The 21,567-nt window shown below is 44.2% G+C and overlaps 1 protein-coding gene across 1 annotated transcript in view; it reads left to right on the forward strand.

Moving 5' to 3' along the window:
* Positions 1-21,567, forward strand: part of grik2 (glutamate receptor, ionotropic, kainate 2) — a 99,927-nt gene that overhangs the window by 71,747 nt on the left and 6,613 nt on the right. The window contains exons 10-14 of the mRNA XM_061812782.1: positions 11-217; positions 1,803-2,026; positions 8,824-8,942; positions 9,708-9,925; positions 11,694-11,919. Of these exons, the coding sequence (XP_061668766.1) occupies positions 11-217; positions 1,803-2,026; positions 8,824-8,942; positions 9,708-9,925; positions 11,694-11,919 (994 nt within the window). The remainder of the gene's footprint in view (positions 1-10; positions 218-1,802; positions 2,027-8,823; positions 8,943-9,707; positions 9,926-11,693; positions 11,920-21,567) is intronic.

A 21,567-nucleotide genomic window follows, 5' to 3' on the forward strand; every position in this document is an offset into this window, starting at 1 on the left:
CCCTCGACAGGAGGAGCCGTACGTCATGTTTAAGAAGTCGGATAAACCCCTGTACGGGAACGACCGCTTCGAGGGTTATTGCATCGACCTGCTGAGGGAGCTTTCTGGAATCCTGGGCTTCCAGTACGAAGTCCGGCTGGTCGAAGACGGCAAGTACGGCGCCCTGGACGAGAGCACGGGCCAGTGGAACGGCATGGTGCGCGAGCTCATGGACCACGTGAGTCTCCGGTTTCTGCACCTACACGCCAGACAAGCAAATTTAAGGAACGAGGAATAACTTTGCCATTTGTACTAAAATGGATGCACGGATGCATTTGTACTAAAATGGATGCATGGAGAAATACTAGCAGACCAGCCAGGACACCTTTTATCATTGATTATGTGCTGGGGTCGGTTACAGTTGTTACTGTTAAGTCATGTGAGCACAACGGTGCCACCTAAAAAAAAAAAAAAAAAATTTAAATATATGTATGTGTAAATTTTAAAAAATAAATAAGAATAAAAAATTTAAATGTAAGATATGTATATATATATATATATATATATATATATATATATATATATACACACACACACAATTACGGGTACGATTGTCACTGTTAAGTTATGTGAGCACAACTGTGCCACCTGCAAAAAATACACACATATATATATATATATATATATAATAAAAATAAATAATAACATTTAAAAACGTATATATGTGTGTGTGTGTATATATAGATAGATAGATAGATAGATAGATAGATAGATAGATAGATAGATAGATAGATAGATAGATAGATAGATAGATAGATAGATAGATAGATAGATAGATAGATAGATATGTATGTGTGTTTTAATGATTCATTTTCAAGAAATTATTTCCTGTTAAATGTCTTCAGTCTAAAGTAATCAAAAACAATTATATTTATTTTATTTTTTAGTTTTTACAACCTGCTGGGCAGCATGATGGCGCAGCTGGTCAAGCGTTGACCTCCTCACAGTTCTGAGGTCTCGGGTTCAATCTGTTCCCCCCGTGCCTGCGTGGGTTTTCTCCAGGCACTCCGGTTTCCTCTCACATCCCAAAAACATGCAACATTAATTGGACACTCTAAATTGCCCATAGGTGTGATTGCGAGTGTGGCTGTTGTCTCCATGTGCCCTGCGATTGGCTGGCAACAAGTTCAGGGTGTACCCCGCCCCCTGCCTGTTGACAGCTGGGATAGGCTCCAGCACTACCCGCGATGCTCGTGAGGATAAGCGCCAAAGAAAATGGATGGATGGATGTTTTTCCCAATCTGCTATTTGGTTAGCTTAAAGGTCCCACATGCACATTTCTCAATGTTGTGATACTAAGGAGACCAAATCGAGATTTTTATTTATTTTTTTTACAGCTCCTTTAATCGAAAACCATAAAAAATAAATGTCGATTCCACAATCAAGACTGAATTGGTCTAATTACTTTTTTTTTCTTTCCTGCGGAAGAAGCTCTCCTCGCTGTCAGGTAAATCCAATTCCAAGTTTGTTGCCTTTCTGACTCACCTGCGACACCATTTAGGAAAGTTCAACCATAAACCCTAAGCTGTAATTTCCATTAAAAATAAAAGGGAGTGTCTGTTATCTCGGTGAACTAACGACCCTGATTATTTTCCCTCTTCCGGCTGGGCTCGTCTTCCTCCTGTGCAATTTGACCCCGGCAGGCCGTCGACAGAAATCAAATGCTAATTTGATTTGTGTCCTCTGCTGTTTTTTTTTTTTTTTTTTTTTTTTAACCTTCTACCCGCGCCCTCATCCACTTTGCTCTCCCGGTGTCATTGCAGAAAGTGGACTTGGCGGTCGCCCCTCTCGCCATCACCTACGTCCGAGAGAAGGTCATTGACTTCTCCAAGCCCTTCATGACGCTGGGGATAAGTATCCTGTACCGCAAGCCCAACGGCACCAACCCCGGGGTCTTCTCCTTCCTCAACCCCCTCTCACCTGATATCTGGATGTATATTCTGCTGGCTTGCTTGGGTGTCAGTTGTGTGCTGTTTGTCATAGCCAGGTAACACGACGCCTTCCCCTCCCTCTCACCTCACTCCGCTTCCTTCGTCCCATAAAATGCTTCTTGAATTTTTTTTTTTTTTTTTAAATATCACATCAGTCGATGAAATCAGACAAAAAAAAAAAAAAACATTTGAAACTTTCCAACCTGGAAAAAGCGACCTATATTCTCTCTTAAAAGTTATCAATGGAATCCCACGTCTGCGTTAAATTAATCCAGCCGAGTTCTTTGTCGTCGCTTGTTGAACAGATACTGTAAATAATAACAAATATTGTCCAACACAACCATCTGTAAATTTATTGTTACCTGCTTGAGAACAGTTTGGCTTTGTTTTCTGCGTGGTAAAATAGAAAAGAGTACCAAAGAGCACTAGGAGCCGCATAGTGCCTTGCACAAGTAGCAAAAATCCACACACCCCCTTAAAATGTTTTTAATTGCTTACAGAAGCTACAAGAAAAGGGCTACTGAGCTCAAGAAAACTCCTCAACTCACTTCAACATACTTCCTAAAATGACACTAGATAGTACTGTAATAGCTTTGGCATGAACACAAAAACAGCAAAATGGTGAGTTTGTTGGGCATTTAAGGAGGATGGGTTCCATTAAGGTGCCACGGTGGATCAGCTGGTAAAGTGTTGGCCTCACAGTTCTGAGGTCCCGGGTTCAATCCCGGCCCAACCTGTGTGGAGTTTGCATGTTCTCGCTGTGCCTGCGTGGGTTTTCTCCGGGCACTCCAGTTTCCTGCCACATCCCAAAAACATGCAACATTAGTTGAACACTCTAAATTCCCCCTAGGTGGGTTTGTTTGTCTCTATGTGCCCTGCGATTGGCCACTTCAGGGTGTACCCCGCCTCCTGCCCGTTGACCACTGGGATAGGCTCCAGCACTCCCGTGACCCTTGTGAGGATAAGCGGCTAAGAAATTGTATGGGTGGATGGAAGGATTCCATTAAAAATCTGGAAATGGGCAAATTTGCAAATGCCAAATCACAAATATGTAGTTTCACTTCATATGCTAATTATAGTCTGGAAAAAAGAAAAATTTTGAAGGCTACATTATTTACACCCTCTATAATGTGTTATTTTTGTGTTAATATAAAAATAATTATTTCTCTTTAAATTGAAAGAAAAATCGGAGCAGTTCCACTCCAGTGCAGTTGGTGGTGGTAATGTGTACTTTGGGTAAAAAAAAAAACAAAACTGCAAATTTCTGTCAAAATGATGTTTTTGTGTGGTCATGCGAACACACAAACGAGTAAATACACAAAACCAAAAACATCAGACGGCTGAATTTGGAACACCTGCTGTAAGCAGAATTTTAATGGCGAGTCAGGGACGCTTTGAAAGTAAACATCAAGATGAATAAATGATGACCCTGATCTCATTGCTGAAAAAGGGTAAAAAAAAAAAAAAAAAGGCAAACTACTTTATCAGCGCTTGGAAAGATGCAAAAAATAATAATAATAATTACAGAAACACAGTTTTCCCTCCTAAACACCCCCCCCCCCCCCCCCCACCATAATGCATGACCTTTCCGGAGAAATGGACGTTAAGCCCCCGGTCTCGGCGTCGTGGGTTTAACGCACATTTCGCCCGATGTTACCGGCAAAATGATCACACGAGAGGAAAAGCAACAACTGTCACCTAAGTTAGTTCAGAATATGCAAATGTGGCTGAGTATTTAGCAACCGCGGCTGGGTAAGTGACGAGCATGCAATCATATTAATATTCATCTCATGAAATTGCCTGGGTGCTTTGATCTAATTGTGTATGCATCGTGATTTTAATTGCAAACCACAACGGTAAAAATATCAAATCCAGGCCTTGTTTGGTACATTATTTTAAATTTTAAAACGCTCACTAAATGGAAGACAGTCATGTTCTTTCATGGTTACATCCCAAATGGCCCACCCGACTCCCCCACCCCTCCCCCAACCCAAAACAAAAATATTTAAAAAAATAATTTAAAAAAAACAACTCACTTGGCTTTAATCATTTGCCAGGAAAGAGTTTTGGGATTCGCTGCATCTAAATAAATACAACAAATATAAAGGTCTGATTTTTGGGGATTAGGGTGGGGGGGAGTATTACTATTAATGGAACGTTCCGAGAGGAAAAAGCCTGATTTTTACAAAAATAAAGTTACTGAGGAAAAAATTTAGATGTTGTTAAGGTATAAGCATAAGTATACCTCTGTTGTGGCACAAAACAATATAAATTGAACCTTTTCTTCATGAATGGTTGCTTTTGAATTTTATGAGGGGGTTCATCTGTATTTTCATAACATTGCAGTTTTATTCTTGTTGGATTCATATATTTTTTTTCTAATCAGCACTTTTTTCATTCTTCAAACTGGACCTTATTCTGATAACTTCACAAATGAAGTCTCGTAATAATATGACTTTAAATTTGAGTCCCCTAATAACATTTTTCCTTATAACATTATGACTTGACTTGAGTAACTTTATGACTTTTTTTGTAAGTCTGCAACTTTTTGTTGTTGTAATATTGTGACTTCACTCCAATGAATCTATCTATCTATCTATCTATCTATCTATCTATCTATCTATCTATCTATCTATCTTCTATCTATCTATCTATCTATCTATCTATCTATCTATCTATCTATCTATCTATCTATCTATCTATCTATCTATCTATCTATCAAATATTTATTGTCATTTATAACTTTACATTGGTAACCTTAAAACTGTTTTCTTTGTAAATTATGATTCTACTGACATTAAGACTTTTTTTTTCCGTAATTTGCGATTTCATTCTAGCAACTTCACGACTTTATTTTTAGTATCGTGGCTTCATTTCGGTAATGTTAGTCGCTATTTTGTCTTCATTTTAAAAATTATATACAGTATATGAATACACTGTATATAACACGATGTGGCAACCCGTGAAGAGGCAAGCCAAAATTTGCATGCCAAATTCCGACTTTACACTTCTAATTTTCCATCTTGTTTTGCGTAACTTTGTTTGTTTTTTTTCGCGTCACCTCCCGACATTTTTTTTTTTTTTGTCCTTTGTACTATTACGACTTTATTCTCGCAACATTGCCTTTTTTTCGTGCGGCCCTGGCCCTCCTTCGTTCTTTCCAAATAAACTGTTGGGAGTTCATGAAATTGTGGTCTTGCACAATAAAACACAGAACACTTCAGTCTCCTGCTGGGGATTCGCATCTTTGAAGCACATCCCACACACACACACACACACACACACACACACATGCACGCACACGTCTTTCTTTTTTTCTTTTTCCTTGCCTGAATGCGTTATCCCATCTGAAGCGGGAGACAAACACACTTCTCCCAACGGATCCTTCCCCGAGCCGTCTGCGCTTGAACGTATTTCTCTCTTTATTAACAGCAACAAATGATATTTTCTCACATCACAAGTTCTCTTTCAAAGTAGAAAATGTCATCCCGCCCAGGAGAGTGGATGATTTAAATGGCGTCTTTAGTTGCAACTCGTGCAACCTTTTGAAGTCGACTGAGTGGCGATTTAACACCCTGAACATTAAGTCCTCGCTTGGCCTGAGAGCAAGTCAACAGATCTATAAAGCAAGGCGTAGTAATTGAATCCAGGGGACAGTTAAAAGGAGTGCTGTTGTGCTATTGTGGGAGCGGAACAGAGAGGAGGGCGGCGAGAGAATCCTTTTAGCATTCTGCGCGCAATTTGACGTGCGCCCGGGTGCGTGGAGGTGACCCAATGTCCGCGTGTTCCTCATCCTCCTCTTCCCCGCGAACACGGCCCGCAGGAATATAGACTGGCTCCAGGCAAAGGTCGTACGGCGGGGCCCCGACGCTCACGGAATAACACATGTAGACGGCGAGCGGTAGCGGGACGAAGCCAATCCAATCAAGCCCGCGCTGCGCAGATTTACGCCCACACCTTTTCTGCGGCTCTTAGCGCGCGGGAGCCGGCGTTGGCCGATCCGGAGGCCCCCGGGCTGCGGATCTGCATTATAATGCCGGCTCGGCGCGTATGCATAAACACAGTCAACCGTTCCCCTAAACAACTGACTATGCATTTAAGTGAGCTGATTCCAGCGCAAAACGTAGACAAAAAAAAAAAAAAAAACGTACCGTATGGCGCCACAGGGCCGTGTTGCGGTGTCGCGTCACGCCGTCGCCGGGGAAACGGCGCTTATTGCCGTTCGGGCGAATCGGCAGCCGCGACGGCGGTGAGAGAAGGGAAAAAATGATAGCGCGGGACAGCGGCCATGACCGAAAAGATTGTTTTTGTGAGGGAAAATGAAGGAAACTGAAACCTGAAGAGCGATCTTGCTACCCCGGAACCATCCTATTTATCGCACAGCCCGTTTTTCAAACACGTACACAACAATAGAAAGACATCGGAATACATAATATATTCAAAGAGAGAGTAAATGATCACTATTTGTGTAAAAGTCAATCACGAAGGATTTTGTAGAGCTGAAAATGTAAAGCCCAAGTTTTATCCCTATAAACATTGTAAAATAGATATTGAAATGAAAAATACATATAACATCATTCACTTCAATGTCTATACGAAAAAAAAATGAATATGAGCGGAGAGCGCATCATCCACGGGCGAAGTCGCGGAAGTGTCATTCGACATCCAAGTGGTCGCCACATTGGCTGCATCTCCTGCCCGTGACGTCACCCCGGACATTCGTCATTGAAAACACGCTGTGGCAGGAACAAGAGAACATCCATCACAACCAAGTGAAATGACCAGGGCAATATTACCCCATCGTTTCGAGCCATATTTAGATGATATGCGGATCACTTCTAACTAACAACAGACTCCCAAACAGTATGTATGAGCCAGCCCGGCCGTAGGTGTGCTCGTCTGCAAGGCACAACGCGGAAGCCTTCACCAGCGTGCCCGACATGGAAGCCGTCCGACGCACACATCAACGCATTTAACACCCCTTTTGTTACGTTATGAGAGACGGACTACGAGGTCCCTCCCAAACTATTATTTTTTTTTTTAGTCGCTGTATACACACCTACCTGTCATTTGGAACCCACGAAGCTCAACGTCCTTTGCACCTGTGCAATCCATTCTTCACGAAGAACCGCGTCTCTCGGAAACTTATGAAGGGTAAACCCATCCTCCCGAGTGTTCGAGCAATATCCAGCAATGCAACGAGCCGGCATTTTGGCTAACACGAAGGAACAACGCGCTACTTTCCAGCAGGTAAAATTAGTATAAACATACAAGAACGCTTGAGTGCGCTACTGCCCTTAACGTCACTTTCTGCTTCTCGTCAAAAACAAATCCTTCGAGAGGATTTTCATGGCGGGAGTTACAAAAAGTCATACACATCAAAATCATGTTTTGTGGTGAAAAAACAGATGGCTCCATACCGGCTGCCGTTTTCTTCATCAACAACATACTAAAAATCATCCATTTCATGACAGTGGCACTTTAAGTCATCTAGCATGCGAACATGCAGCTCACGCTAATGAAAACATCACCAAAGTGTTGGGAAGAAACAAGAACGTTGGCAGCGTGTTGCGAGGGTTCGCTCCTGAACACCTGAAGGGCCTCTCAAGCCCGCGTAAGCCGTGCATCAAGCACTCCAGCACAAACTCGATCAGCGTCGCCATGATTAACACCAACCCATTCGCCTCACGCTAACGCCACGCCACTTTTACTCAAGCTAATTAATAAGAAACGTCTCCTTCTGACCCGAAGACACCGACGCTGGGCCGAAGCAGCCCCGCTGAAGTCTGAAAGCGAAAATTCGCCGCGCGAGTTGTCGCCCGGTGGACTTGCTGAGTGGGAGACAACAAACGGGGTCCTGACTCAGGGAATCCAAATGAGCTCCCGAGATCATCACGCACTGGGACATTATCACCGGTGACAGTGTTATTCCGCATTATTGATCCGTTCTCACAATAAAGTGAAGGCATTTGAGAATGCCAATAAGTTGATCTCGGTGAAAGCCTGAATGATTTGGTCTCGCCGGCAGTTCGGACCCCGAGGCCGGGGCGCCGCGTGTGGCTCCAACACACACACACATTTGCTCTGTATTTATTATGCGACTCGATGTTTCATTATAAAGGAGTATTAGTGGCACTCTGTTAGAGTTGGAAGAAGTCATAACTTAATAGCTGCGTTATGTAGTTGAAATTCTTTACAGGAGAATGTTATATAAATAGTCATGATTTTGTAGACAAGAAAATATATATTTTTTAATATATTATTTTTATATTTTGTTTATTTATTTATTGGGTTTTTTTTTGGGGGGGGGGATTTGTATTCCCTGCATCAGGTGCAATTTTTTACAAGAAAACCAACTCGTGAAGTTGCGAGAATAAAGTTGCATTTTTACAAGAAAAACAAAAAAGTCATTGTCTCATTCGTATTGCACTGAGCCATCAGGTCTGCATCCAGCAGCTCGCGTTATTTTAAACATTAGCTACGTTCTTAACTATGTAGTTACTATGTAGTTACTATACAGTTATGTACTATATAAGTATATAACTGGTACCGTGATGCGCTTGTAACGCCGCTACTATTTTTCCCCCCCATAAAGTCACACTCTTCTCGTTAAGTTTTGACTTCATTCTCATAATGTTTGGACTTTTTCCTCATAAAAAATGATGACTTCATCCCCGTAAAATTCCGACTTTTTCCTCGTAAAAGTAAGACGCTTCCCTTCTGCTCCGATGATTTAGCGGCTTCCCTCGTAATATCATGTTTGTGTGAACTTAACTGTACTTCCTTTTTTTTTTTTTTTTTGAGAGAGAGAACAATTTCCCTGACTTGCTTCTGTGTCCTCTCCCCTCCACAGGTTTAGCCCCTACGAGTGGTACAACCCGCACCCGTGCAACCCGGACTCGGACGTAGTGGAAAACAATTTTACGCTGCTCAATAGTTTCTGGTTTGGAGTCGGGGCTCTCATGCAGCAAGGTAGTTGCCTCAGCCTGTGGAGCGCTCTATATCCCACTGTCTCTCAGGGTTGTGATTTTTATTTTATTATTTTTTTGGTTTTGTTTTTTTATTGTATATAAGCCAACGACGGCAGAGAAAGAGACATCTGGTGCCCCCCCCCCCCCCATGCCCCCTTAGAAAAAAAAAGAGATTCAAATGTATTAATTCCATTATTGCCAGTGTCCTTTCTCTGTGTGTGTTTGGCCCATCAGCGCCTCGAGACCAGTGGGGTGTGGAGTCAGGACGTGAGGTTACCTTGGGTACATGACTGTCTGGCCCAAACAGCCCGTCACTTCTCCACACTCTGCCTATTCATCGCCGCCGAATGCATTCGACGCATGAAAACAACCTGTCTGCGGGACATGTTTTATTTTTTCCCCCCCTCTTTGCATTATTCAAAACGCTCACTTGTGTCAGCAACTGCGGGTGCAGGGGGGATGGGGGGGGGGGCATAAGCGTGTTTGAAATCCAACAATTATCTTTTCTGAGAGCTTTTTTTTTTTTTTTCAAGTGATTTCATCTTGAAGCGAGCGGCACATCCGCTTCGGATGAATAGAAAGAAGGCAAAAAAGAGAAAACCTCAAGAGAGTTCTTGACTGTTTGACTGTTTTTGGAGCAAGCAGCGTTATCTTGTTGTGCGTTGTTACGTGGTGCAAATAGAGCTCGACGAGTGAATGCGAGATGAGTGGCTGCGGGGATGAATATATTTTGCAGCTTAACTCCTCGCCGCCTCCCTCACCTCAGGCTCGGAGCTCATGCCCAAGGCGCTGTCGACGCGAATAGTGGGAGGCATCTGGTGGTTCTTCACCCTCATCATCATTTCCTCCTACACGGCCAACCTGGCCGCCTTCCTCACCGTGGAGAGGATGGAGTCGCCCATCGACTCCGCCGACGACCTGGCCAAGCAGACCAAGATCCTCTACGGCGTGGTGGAGGACGGCGCCACTATGACCTTTTTCAAGGTAGAAAAAGAAAAAGCCTCCCTGTCTTATTTTGCTATTATAGCCATCAAATATGCCTGCGGGGAAAAAAAATTCAAATAACTCTGCGAAGTCAACTAAGAGAATGTAGGTCGACGTAAATTCCTGCCCCGAAGCTCCGCTGGGACCAAAATAGAAATCAATTCCTCTCTGTTTATTATTTATTAAAGATGGACGTAGTTTTGGGCCGCTGATAAACTTGGCCAAAAATGACAAAAGATCTTCTGTAACTGATTTTAAAGACGTCGGTACAGGACTAATGCTAATCGCGATTGCTAACCCTTTAGCATGTAGCATTTTGCTGTCTCAAATTCTCTACACCTAATTTACCAGATGCAGTAAAAATAACTTTAATTTCAGTAGTTGTAGCGATTATTGCTCAATTATTTGACCAATAATCAGTAGGAGAATCGATTCTGAAAAGATTCGATTGTGACAATTGATTTTTTAAAGTTATTTTTGTCAATTTCTAACAAATGCCGATACCACTGCAGCTGACGTTCTTCCCGTTTTTAGCAAACGAAAGTGGGATACACCGACCAGCGCTGTGGGGTCGCAGTTAACTCAATTTGGAGAATTGGCATTGGAAAGAAATCTTTAAAAAAACAAAACAGACTTCAAGCTGTTAAATGTCATGATCAGTTCAAATTTTCTGTCAAACTAAACATAAAATCAAGAGAATTGAATGTTGTTTAAAATGGCCACATAAATTTTGTTTGCTCTCTAGCATAGTGCTAACACATAATAAGGTAACACTATAAATTTCTAATAGTAAAAATAAAAAATCGAAAGGGAGTCACTGATAGTGTAGTGGTACACATGCCTGCCTTTGGTGCGGGCAGCGTGGGATCCATTCCCGCTCAGTGATGGTCGCGATATCTGCCCTGCGAGTGACTGGCAACCAGTTCAGGGTGTAGTCCACCTTTCGCCCGAAGCTAGCTGGGAAAGGCTTCAGCTTTCCTGCAACCCTTATGAGGATAAGTGGCTTGGCTAATGACATGAATAAAACTTCATGTTTACCACTGTTTGGACTGATACGCAATACTTTTTGGTGTAGTTGTTCTATCCTTGTCATGATCATTGTTCCACAGACACCAACCCCCCCCCCCAAAAAAAAAAAAAAGTTTTCTCAATTTTTATTTTCTATCCTTTTAAAGGCCCAACACTATGGCTTATTTATTTCATAAAAGTGGCTGTTTGTTAATTGCACAGTTAATTTTAAGTATCATTTTAAAATGTGATTATTGAGGCGTAATATTCATGTAACCGAAGTAGAAGGGAAAAAAAAAGATTAACACTTTAACACATTAACACATTATTCTTCAGCTGAAAACATTTATCCGGGTTGCTCGTTATTTGTAATAAGCATAAAAGAAAAGAGCAAATATAACATTGTGTTGATCCCTTAGATGTTTAATGTGTAATCTTTTTTTTTTTTTTTAACTAGCTAATTTTCCCAGTAGGAAATTGCACAACCTCATTCAACTCTAAAAATATAATGTTTCCCTTTCGATGTAATGCAATAAATTTTATGTAATATCCTCCGAAATGCTTGTTCCCACCATGTAAAGAGTTTATTTTAAACAACAACACAGACGCTCTCTTATAAATCTGAAGGTAAACGCTAGACTTGGAAACCAAATAATCCTTATTACTATGTTATTACCATGATAACGCATAACACTGCGAAGCAACTTCAAAATTGCCAATCTCCGAGCCGCTAATCCACCTGTCAATCTGCCGCACGCAGAAGACGAAGATATCCACCTATGACAAGATGTGGGAGTTCATGAACAGCAGGAGGCAGTCGGTGATGGTGAAAAACGTGGAGGAGGGCATCCAGCGGGCCCTCACCTCGGAGTACGCCTTCCTCATGGAGTCCACCACCATCGAGTTTGTCACCCAGCGCAACTGCAACCTCACGCAGATCGGCGGCCTCATCGACTCCAAAGCCTACGGGGTGGGAACGCCAATGGGTGAGCAGCTCGACTTTCAACGCGTTGGAGAAACGTTGCGGTTGCTCTGCTCCCCGCCGAGCTTCTCGGGCTTTCGCTCGGGGAGATCCTGCGTTTAAAAAAAAAAAAAAGGGCATTTACGTCGCCGGGTATCGGCCATCTTGTTCTTTCGGTCACGAACCACAGCTCGTGACCGTAAGATAGAGCGGGAACGCTGTTCGACCGGTAAATCGAGAGCTTTGCCTTTTCGGCTCGGCTCCTTTGCCGTCACGACGTTTCCGCATCGCTGCAGACGCTGCATCCCATCTCGCTCAAAAAAAAAAAACAACTTTTGAACCTCCAAACTCAAACGCGGTCCGGTTTCTGATGCGAGTTGACGACCAAATCATCCAAATTCCAGAAAAAAAAAGCCCCTCCTGGGAAATATTATAAAGGTGAATACCTTTCGGGGTCAAACTGTCACCGTTAACATTTTAGATCTCATTACAGTACAAAAAAGATGTTCAGCGCTTTATAATGAAAGTGAAATAAAGTAACATAACTCGCCCTTTGACTCAGATAACGAACACATTAAATATCTTTTGAAAGTGTAAAAACACATCTCGAGCTACGTGGTTGGACTTTTGGTCCGTCCCGGTAGTCGCATTGATAATCAATACAGCATTTGTCAACAAGCTCTGCTCTCTGTTTATTTTCATGCGCATACTGTTTACGTTACCACTGCGACCGCATAGTAAAATTAATTTGTGAATGCAATGATTTAGTTGCAGTGCTCGTGTTGTGCCGAGCAGGAGAATGCTTGTGGCATCGTAAGTAACATTTCCTGTCCTACACTTATCATTCGAGTTTTATCACCAAATACACACAAAAAAAGTCTGATACGATTTTCTGTTTTAAACTGGAGGGTTTTTTCCCTTTTCAAGCAAAATATTGGTTGAAATGACAATGAATAGATGAACTCATCACTATTGTTCCTCATAGTCAATCAAATAATTGTAGTCAACTGTGGGGGGGAAGCCCTGTGATTGGCTGGCAGCCACTTCAGGGTGTACCCCGCCTCCTGCCCGTTGACAGCTGAGATAGGGTCCAGCACTCCCGTGACCCTTGTGAGGATAAGCGGCGAAGAAAGTGGCTGGATGGATGGATGGATGGACGGACGGACGGACGGATGGATGGACGGGTGGACAGACAGATGGATGGATCGAGCCCTGTGATTGGCTTGGCAACCAATTCAGGGTGTACCCGCCCCCTGCCCGTTCATAGCTGGGATTGGGTCCAGCACTCTCGCAACCCTTGTGAGGATAAGCGGCGAAGAAGATGGATGGATGGATGGATGGATGGATGGATGGATGGATGGATGGATGGATGGATGGATGGATGGACGGACGAAGAGATAGATGGATGGACGGACGGACGGATGGATGGATGGATGGATGGATGGATGGATGGATGGATGGACGGATGGTGGATGGATGGACAGACGGACGGATGGATGGATGGATGGTTGGATGGATGGACGGACGGACGGATGGATGGACAGACGAAGAGATGGATGGATGGACGCACGGACGGATGGATGGATGGATGGATGGATGGATGGATGGACAGACGAAGAGATAGATGGATGGACAGATGGACGGATGGATGGATGGATGGATGGATGGCCGGATGGATGGATGGATGGATGGATGGATGGATGGATGGATGGATGGATGGATGGACGGACGGACGGATGGATGGATGGATGGATGGACAGACGAAGAGATAGATGGATGGACAGACGGATGGATGGATGGATGGATGGATGGATGGATGGATGGATGGATGGCCGGATGGATGGATGGATGGATGGACGGATGGACGGACGGACGGACGGACGGACGGACGGACGGACGGATGGATGGATGGATGGATGGATGGATGGATGGACGGACGGATGGCCTGATAGATGTGGGGAAAAAAGAAGTCCTGATCGGGTTTCTACAAATTGGTGAGTTCCAAAAAAAAAGACTTTGAAAGGTTGACTTATGAATATTTCAGGGCTTCTTTACTCACCGCTAAAGAAGCAAAGCCTTAATGTCGGCGGCTATCTCCTAATGGCGTGATTTAGCTTATTTTTCACGTCACCCAGAGCGCCGGCCGTTAGAGGCAGAATTGCGGAAAGCGGCTGGAAAAGTGAATTTACCGCAGACCCCTCCCTCACGTCTTGCCTTGACGCCGCGTAAATTGTAGCCCGGCGTTGAAGCGCCTCAACAAAACACTTCGCCGGCAAACAATCAGACGACAATCCGGCCGCTCGCGCGTCTGTTTTTCTAATCTGCGTTTGCGCCTGTCAGAAAAGATGAGACACTCTCAAAGCATCAAACTTTTTATGCGCCGCTCATCATTCACGCCGGGGGAGCGTCGTGTTGTGCTGTGCTGTATGCAAAGCAGCCGGCGGGCGGGTAAATGTATCCCAAGGGTACCAGAGTCGAAAGCCGCTGATGATTTCTGTCCCGGTTGCCATAAAGGTTAAAGTGGTCGTCACGAGGCCAACGGGAGCACTGCGACCGGCGTGTCGGCGAGGGCGGGTGGGGGCCGGGGGGGCTAATGGCCGCATCCATCACGGGCGATATGAAGGCCATCAAAATACGGATGATTAATTCTGGCCGTCCACATCTGGAGCTGCCCCGTGCTGATGAGCACGCCGCGGTTATAGATCTGCAGAGATGCGATGATTGCCTTGTATCGCCCCCGCCGCGCCGTCGACTTTACACGGACGTCCTTGAGATGGACATCAGACCTTCCCGCTTCCCTTTCATCGGTGCCACGACGCAGTGTATCGGACGCAAACCGGCTATATTTCAAATCCTTCATTTCCCCGATAAGTGCCGCACTGATAAATGCGTAAGAAAACCGACTGATTAGGATGTCTGCTGCTGCAGGAGTTATTACTTCTCACTAATTCATTTCGCTCTCACGTCGCGAGCGTTCGCTGCTCACTGTTTCAGAATAAAGCTGATTACGCTTCCTCAAATGTTTCCTCTGTGACGGAAAACGTCTCTTTTAATCACCAAATGTAGCAGCTCGCACAAAAGAAGAGGATTCCCCCCCTCCGACTTTGGACGTCCTTGTCGCTTACTACGTTTTGATCCAAGTTTGTTTTCCCCTCGGTGCGGTTCGGAATCGAACTTGGGTGCCGTCCGAAAATCGGTGGAGGTGTCCTTTTTCTCCTCTGCCAAAATGCTTGCTTATGCTGTGTTTACAGGCACGTGCACACATAGCCACTAGGTGGTGATCAAGCATCTGCTTTTTTGCCCTGGATGGGAAAAAAAAGGGATATAAGAAAGATTCACCTCTGTCATCAATTTCCCCAAAGGTTTTTTTCCCCCCCTTGAAAGAATTGTATACATGCCCCCAGGCCCCCTCCATCTCCATTCGAGCTGAGGTGTGTTGACTTTTCTTCTATCCACTCCTTAATATTGCTGTCCCCTGTCTCTGTCGTCTTTTGCTGTGCCATCTGTATGCGTTAGCGTCAGTGTTTGTTTCGCATCGTTGCCCTGCGTCACTTTGATACGGTGGACGCAACCTTCACAGGCGCAGCGCGTACCCTCGTACCTGCTTCCAGTTGAGTCGATCCAACAGGCAAAATGGACAAATCGGGTTTGACGACGCCGCGGTCACATGTTGGTTGTGTTTGTGTGTGGAGACATGAAACAAATGCGGAGCATGATGTCCGATTCTGTCCGTTTTGTTTTGTTTTTTTGTTTTTTTTCGTGCAGGCGTTGGACAAAATTCCCATTATCTAGTTTGGGGAAAAATTACATCCAAATATTTTGAATTAACTTAACATAAATCCATGACTTTTAGAATTTAGTATTCATGTTAAAATCTTTTTTTTTTACAAAATGAACATTTTAGCAAATGGTGTTAAACTCGAGGCCCGGGGGCCAGCTATGTCCCTCCACATCATTTTTTGTGGCCCATAAAAGCAGATATGTCATTGACTTTGTTATTGAAATAGCAAAATTCCAATTTAAAAAAAAAAAACATTGCGGTATCATGCAATACTTTTTGTTATTACTGACTTCTGATTTCAAAACTAGTTATTCATCAATTTCTTTATTACATGTTATTAATAATTTGTGGCAATCTTACATTAAGATCACATGCATAATGGCCCTCGGAGAGAAACCATAACATAGATGGGACTCACGACAAAAAATGAATTTCACATCCCAGGTACTTGTTTTTAAGATTCATGTTGTAAAATGAGTTCCTGTTGATATTAAAATTCTTTTGGAATTATAGTTTGCTGTATATTTAATGGCAACACGGTGGGTCAGCTGGAAAACCGTTAGCCTCACAGTTCTGAGGTTCCAGGTTCAATTCCAATGTGTGGAGTTTGCATGTTCTCCTGGTGCCTTGCACTCCGGTTTCCTCCCTGATCCCAAAAACCTGCAACATTAATTGGACACTCTAAATTGCCCATAGGTGTGATTGTGAGTGCAACTGAGTGCCTTGCGATTGACTGGTGACCAGTTCAGGGTGTACCCCGCCTCCTGCCCGTTGACAGCTGGGATAGGCTCCAACGCTCCCTTTTACCCTTGTGAGGATAAGCGGCAAAGAAAATGGATGAAAGGATATTTAGTGTACATTGTGAATGATCGCAGTCAAAAAAAAATGGATGGGCGTCAATTATTAATAGTTTTTCACTGTTTGTGCACTTCTCTTCTAAAAAAAATGAAGCGATTGCTTCAAGATTAATATACTTATCTATGAAAGATGATTCTAAATATTTAGTTCATCAAATCATATCCGCGCCAATGTCTAAAAGGAACGTGTGTTTACTTTTAAAGTGGCCGCAGTCGAAGATCAATTCTGTGCCGAGTTGCGCCGTTTTCATCTTCTTGTTTACATCGCCGTGATCAATAGGAGAAGTGAAAGATCTCGGGTGGCTTGCGGTGACGCATTTTGCTTCTCTTGGATTATTTTGACGTGTGAAAAGAAAGCTAACCCTGGGGGTGGGGGGTGGAGGGGGGGGACAGACCAAGTGTAAAAAAAAAAAAAAAAAAAACTATCAATAGATTCGGGCTTTGAGAAAGCGACCTATAGGCGTGAAAGCACGTTTAATCTTTAAGTGTTCGTCGCCCCCCCCCCCCATCGCCCCCAATCCCTTTCCCGAAAAAGCAGCGCTATCGACTCCCGGCGTTCGCGTCGCAGCCGCTCGTCCGCGTGGGAGTTGATGGATGCCTTACGCTTTTCAACATTTGTAAGGTAGTTATGAATGCACGCGGCGTCGAGCGTCGCACTTCCCCGTTTGCCGCGGCTCCGGCGCTCCATCCTTGTCTCGGAGGGCTCATCCTATTAGCATTTATCCGAGGCCTCTTTTGTTAGGCCATCATTTATCATTTGAAATATGATGGAGGGCTTTGTGGCGAGGGGGGGGGGGGAACAATCAGGAGTCTGTGATACTTGAGAGATCTCCCGTCTTCAAATGAAGCATATGCTTTGAACGCGTGGACACGCAAATTGAGGGCATGTATGGGCTTTAAATCAATATTACGTAACCTTTTTTTATTCCAAAACATTAAAAAAATAATAATCTCGACAGTACATGGCTTGCATTTATGGAACATTATATGTAATCTACAATAAGTAACGTTTTTTTTCCCCCATCAAGCTAACATCTTAACAATCATGTTGGCCAAACTGTCTCACAAAATTATGTTTTTTGCACCAGTTATGACATTTTTAGAAATGATTGGATTTGCCACATGGTAAAATTATGTTGGCGTATGTTTAAAATCATTATCAAACATGAGACGTAAGTTTAAATGTATTTTTCAATTCTTTTTTTTTTTTTTCAGTGGTTGGCACCGAATTGGGGGGCACGGTGGCGAAGCTGGTAAAGCATTGGCCTCACAGTTCTGAGGTCCCAGGTTCAATCCTGGACCCCGTCCGTGTGGAGTTTGCATGTTCTCCCTCATGCTTGCGTGGGGATTCTCCGGACACTCCGGTTTCCTCCCGCATCCCAAAAACATGCAACACCAATTGGACACTAAATTGTCCCTAGGTGTGATTGCGCGTGCGAATGTTTGTCTCGATGTGCCTTGCGATTGGGTGGCGACCAGTTCAGGGTGTACCCCTCCTCCTGCCTGTTGACAGTTGGGATAGGCTCCAGCACTCCCCGTGACCCTTGCGAGGATAAGCAGCTAAGAAAATGGATAGATGGATGGATGGATGGATGGATGGATGGATGGATGGATGGATGGATGGATGGATGGATGGATGGATGGATGGATGGATGGATGGATGGATGGAATGAAACTGAAAGCCAGATTAGTTGGAAACTCTAAATTGCCCCAAGGTGTGATCGTGAGTGCAACTCTTTGTCTCCATGTACCCTGCGGTTGGCTGGCAACCAGTTCAGGGTGTACCCTGCCTCCTGCCAATTAACAGCTGTGATAGGAGCCAGCTTTCCCATGACCCTTCTGAGGATAAGCAGCTGAGAAAATGGTTGGATGGATGGAATGAAACTGACAGCCACATTAGTTGGGGACTGTAAATTGCCCCAAGGTGTGATTGTGACTGCGGGTGTTTGTCTCTGTGCCTTGCGATTGGCTGGCGACCAGTTCAGGGTGTATCCCACCTCCTGCCCATTGACACCTGGGATAGGCTCCAGCATGCCCCCCAACCATGGTAAGGATAAGCAGCTAAGAAAATGGTTGGTTGGATGGATGGATGGAATGAAACTGAAAGCCACATTAGTTGGAGACTCTAAATTGCCCCAAGGTGTGATCGTGAGTGCAACCGACTGTTTGTCTCTATGTGCCCTGCGATTGACTGGCGACCAGTTCAGGGTGTACCCCGGCTCCTGCCCATTGACTAGGATCCTTCTGTGAAATGAAATGCATGTTTCTCCACATTTCCATTTTTTTTAAAAACATGACTAAAAAGAATTTTTGCTCTGTTTACCCTGGCGAAAAATACCCTAATTTAAAATGATTATCATTGGACTTTGCCAAATTTGAAGCTACTCAAAGAAACCAAAATGGCAACTTTACAATTATGTCCAAAAAATACTTCTTAGTACTGCATTTTGCCTTTAATACATCATCGCAATGGTTTCCAATTCATTCCCTTCAAATCTGTGACTGAAGTGTAAACTTTCAGTTTTACATTTAGATTGAAAAACGTTTTGCAAAAATACAGCAAGCAAAAAAAACCACTTTGAAAAGACAAATATTTTTTAGGGAGCTGAACCATCATTTTTAAAATCTCTCAAATAAAGATAGCGTCACAAAAAAAACTCAGTCCGTGTCCAAATACTTGTGGACCTTCGCGTATGCTTCACAAAAAAAAAAAAAATGTCTGTGTAATTGTCCGCCTCTGCCTCTCGCGTGTCCACATAAATGGAGTCCGTGAGATGAAAGGATGATGGATGATAACGGAAAATGATGGATGACACTGGGAATAAACTGCAAAATAAAAAAAAAAAAAAGACCTGATACCGCGAGTTGTGGAGTCCGCGACAGCTGGGAAACCGTCAAACACAACTAAAATGAGTCGCCAAACCTTCAAACTTTCATTTGTTTGACTACATCATCATCACACAAAAAAAGAAAAGATATTTACTTTTTTATTTGTCGTCCAGGTAATATTATGCTTGTGTTTTTTTTTTTTTTCAAATGCATCTAAATGGAAATTTGTTTAAAAGGCTTTGTTGATGATTTGAATTTTTCTTTTTTTTTCGCATCAGAAATAGAAATAGGCGTAACATGCTTTTAACACGCTCTATAAATGAATGATAAATCTCACCATGAGCATTAATCTCTCTCTGGGAGGAGTGTGTGTGTCGCACTTTTTTTTTTTCACGAAAGCGACGGGAACAAGACCCCGCTCGGCTCCTCTACAACCATAACTCCTCCTTTGATCACCCCTGCAGCTCCGACTGTGCCGCTAATACCGCCACCCTCCCACGAGCTCCCCCTTTTTACTCATCACGCCATTCAACCGCGCACAAATAATGAAACCCCATCTCAAATATACACACCTAATCCCGCCGCCGTGTAATACACACCCAGCTGGGTGGCTGTTTACCGCGCGGCGCACGCCATTTGGGGCAGCTCCTCCGGTGCCGACGAAGCCGATACTTTGCCGCCAACTTGCTGCGTGCTAATGGGAACGTGAGAGTGTGAATGGAGTCGCCCCGTGACTATCAGGATTAGCCGGATCCGAAGGAGGACCCCCCCCCCCCCTCCCCGACCCCCCAGTGTGCAGCCATATGTAACATGTCAGGTCCTATGATGGCATCGACGGAAATTGCTCCGTTCCCGCCGAGGGGTGGTTTGCACTTCGGCCGAGGCACGGGTGCCGGGGACCCCCAGGGTCGTCTTTATGTGCCAAAAAAGACTATCGATTTCTATTCAATTTCCTCATTCATTTATTCATCTTCCGGGACACTTATCCTCACGAGGGTTTGCGAATATGCTAGCTTTAGGCGAGAGGTGGGGTCAGCCGATCGCAGGGCACATATGAACAAACGACCGTTCGCTGTCGCAGACAATTTAGAGCACTGATGTCAAACTCAAGGCTTGGGGGTCCAGATCCGTCCCGCCACGTGACTATGGTCCACAAAGGCGAATCGTGTGTATCAACTTCCATGATCCTTGTTAAAAGGTGTACCAAAAATTCAAATAGTTTTTATGGTTTTACGGTCATAACAACTGAGGGCGACAAAAGTGAGTTTGACACCCCTGATTTAGACTCTTCAGTTATCCTACCCTGTATGTTTGGGGACATGGGAGGAAACCCGAGTACCCGGAGAAAATCCACGCAGGGGAAGCTAAATTTGAACCTTGGTCATCAGAACTGCGAGGCCGACATGGTAATCAGTAGTCACCATATTGCCAAAACTTTCCATCCATTTTCTGAGCTGCTAATCCTCACGAGAGTTCCGGGAGTGCTGCAGCCAATCGCAGGGCACATAAGAACAAACAACCGTTCGCAGTCGCAGACAATTTAGAGCACTGGTGTCAAACTCGAGGCTTGGGGGGCCAGATCCGTCCCGCCACGTGATTCTGGTCCACAAAGCCGAATCGTGTGTATCAACTTCCATGATCCTTGTTAAAAGGTGTACCAAAAATTCAAATAGTTTTTATTGTTTTTACGCTCATAACAACTGAGGGCGACAAAAGTGAGTTTGACACCCCTGATTTAGAGTCTTCAGTTATCCTACCCTGTATGTTTGGGGACATGGGAGGAAACCCGAGTACCCGGAGAAAACCCCACGCAGGGGAAGTTGAATTTGAACCTGGGTCATCAGAACTGCGAGGCCGACGTGCTAATCAGTAGTCACCATATTGCCAAAACTTTCCATCCATTTTCTGAGCTGCTAATCCTCACGAGAGTTCCGGGAGTGCTGCAGCCAATCCTAGCTATCATCGGGCAGGAGGCGGGGTACACCCTGAACTAGTTGCTAGCCAATCACAGGGCACATAGAGATAAACAATCACACCTAGGGGCAATTTAGAGTGTCCAATTAATGTATGGTTTTGGGATGTGGGGGGGAAACCAGAGTACCGGAGAAAACCAACGCAGCCACGGGAAGAACACGCAGACTCCACACAGACAGGGCTGGGATTCAAACCCCGGTCCTCAGAACTCCGAGGCCAGCGCTCTCACCAA

This window comes from Syngnathoides biaculeatus, chromosome 23, assembly GCF_019802595.1.
Source record: "Syngnathoides biaculeatus isolate LvHL_M chromosome 23, ASM1980259v1, whole genome shotgun sequence".
NCBI lineage: Eukaryota > Metazoa > Chordata > Actinopteri > Syngnathiformes > Syngnathidae > Syngnathoides > Syngnathoides biaculeatus.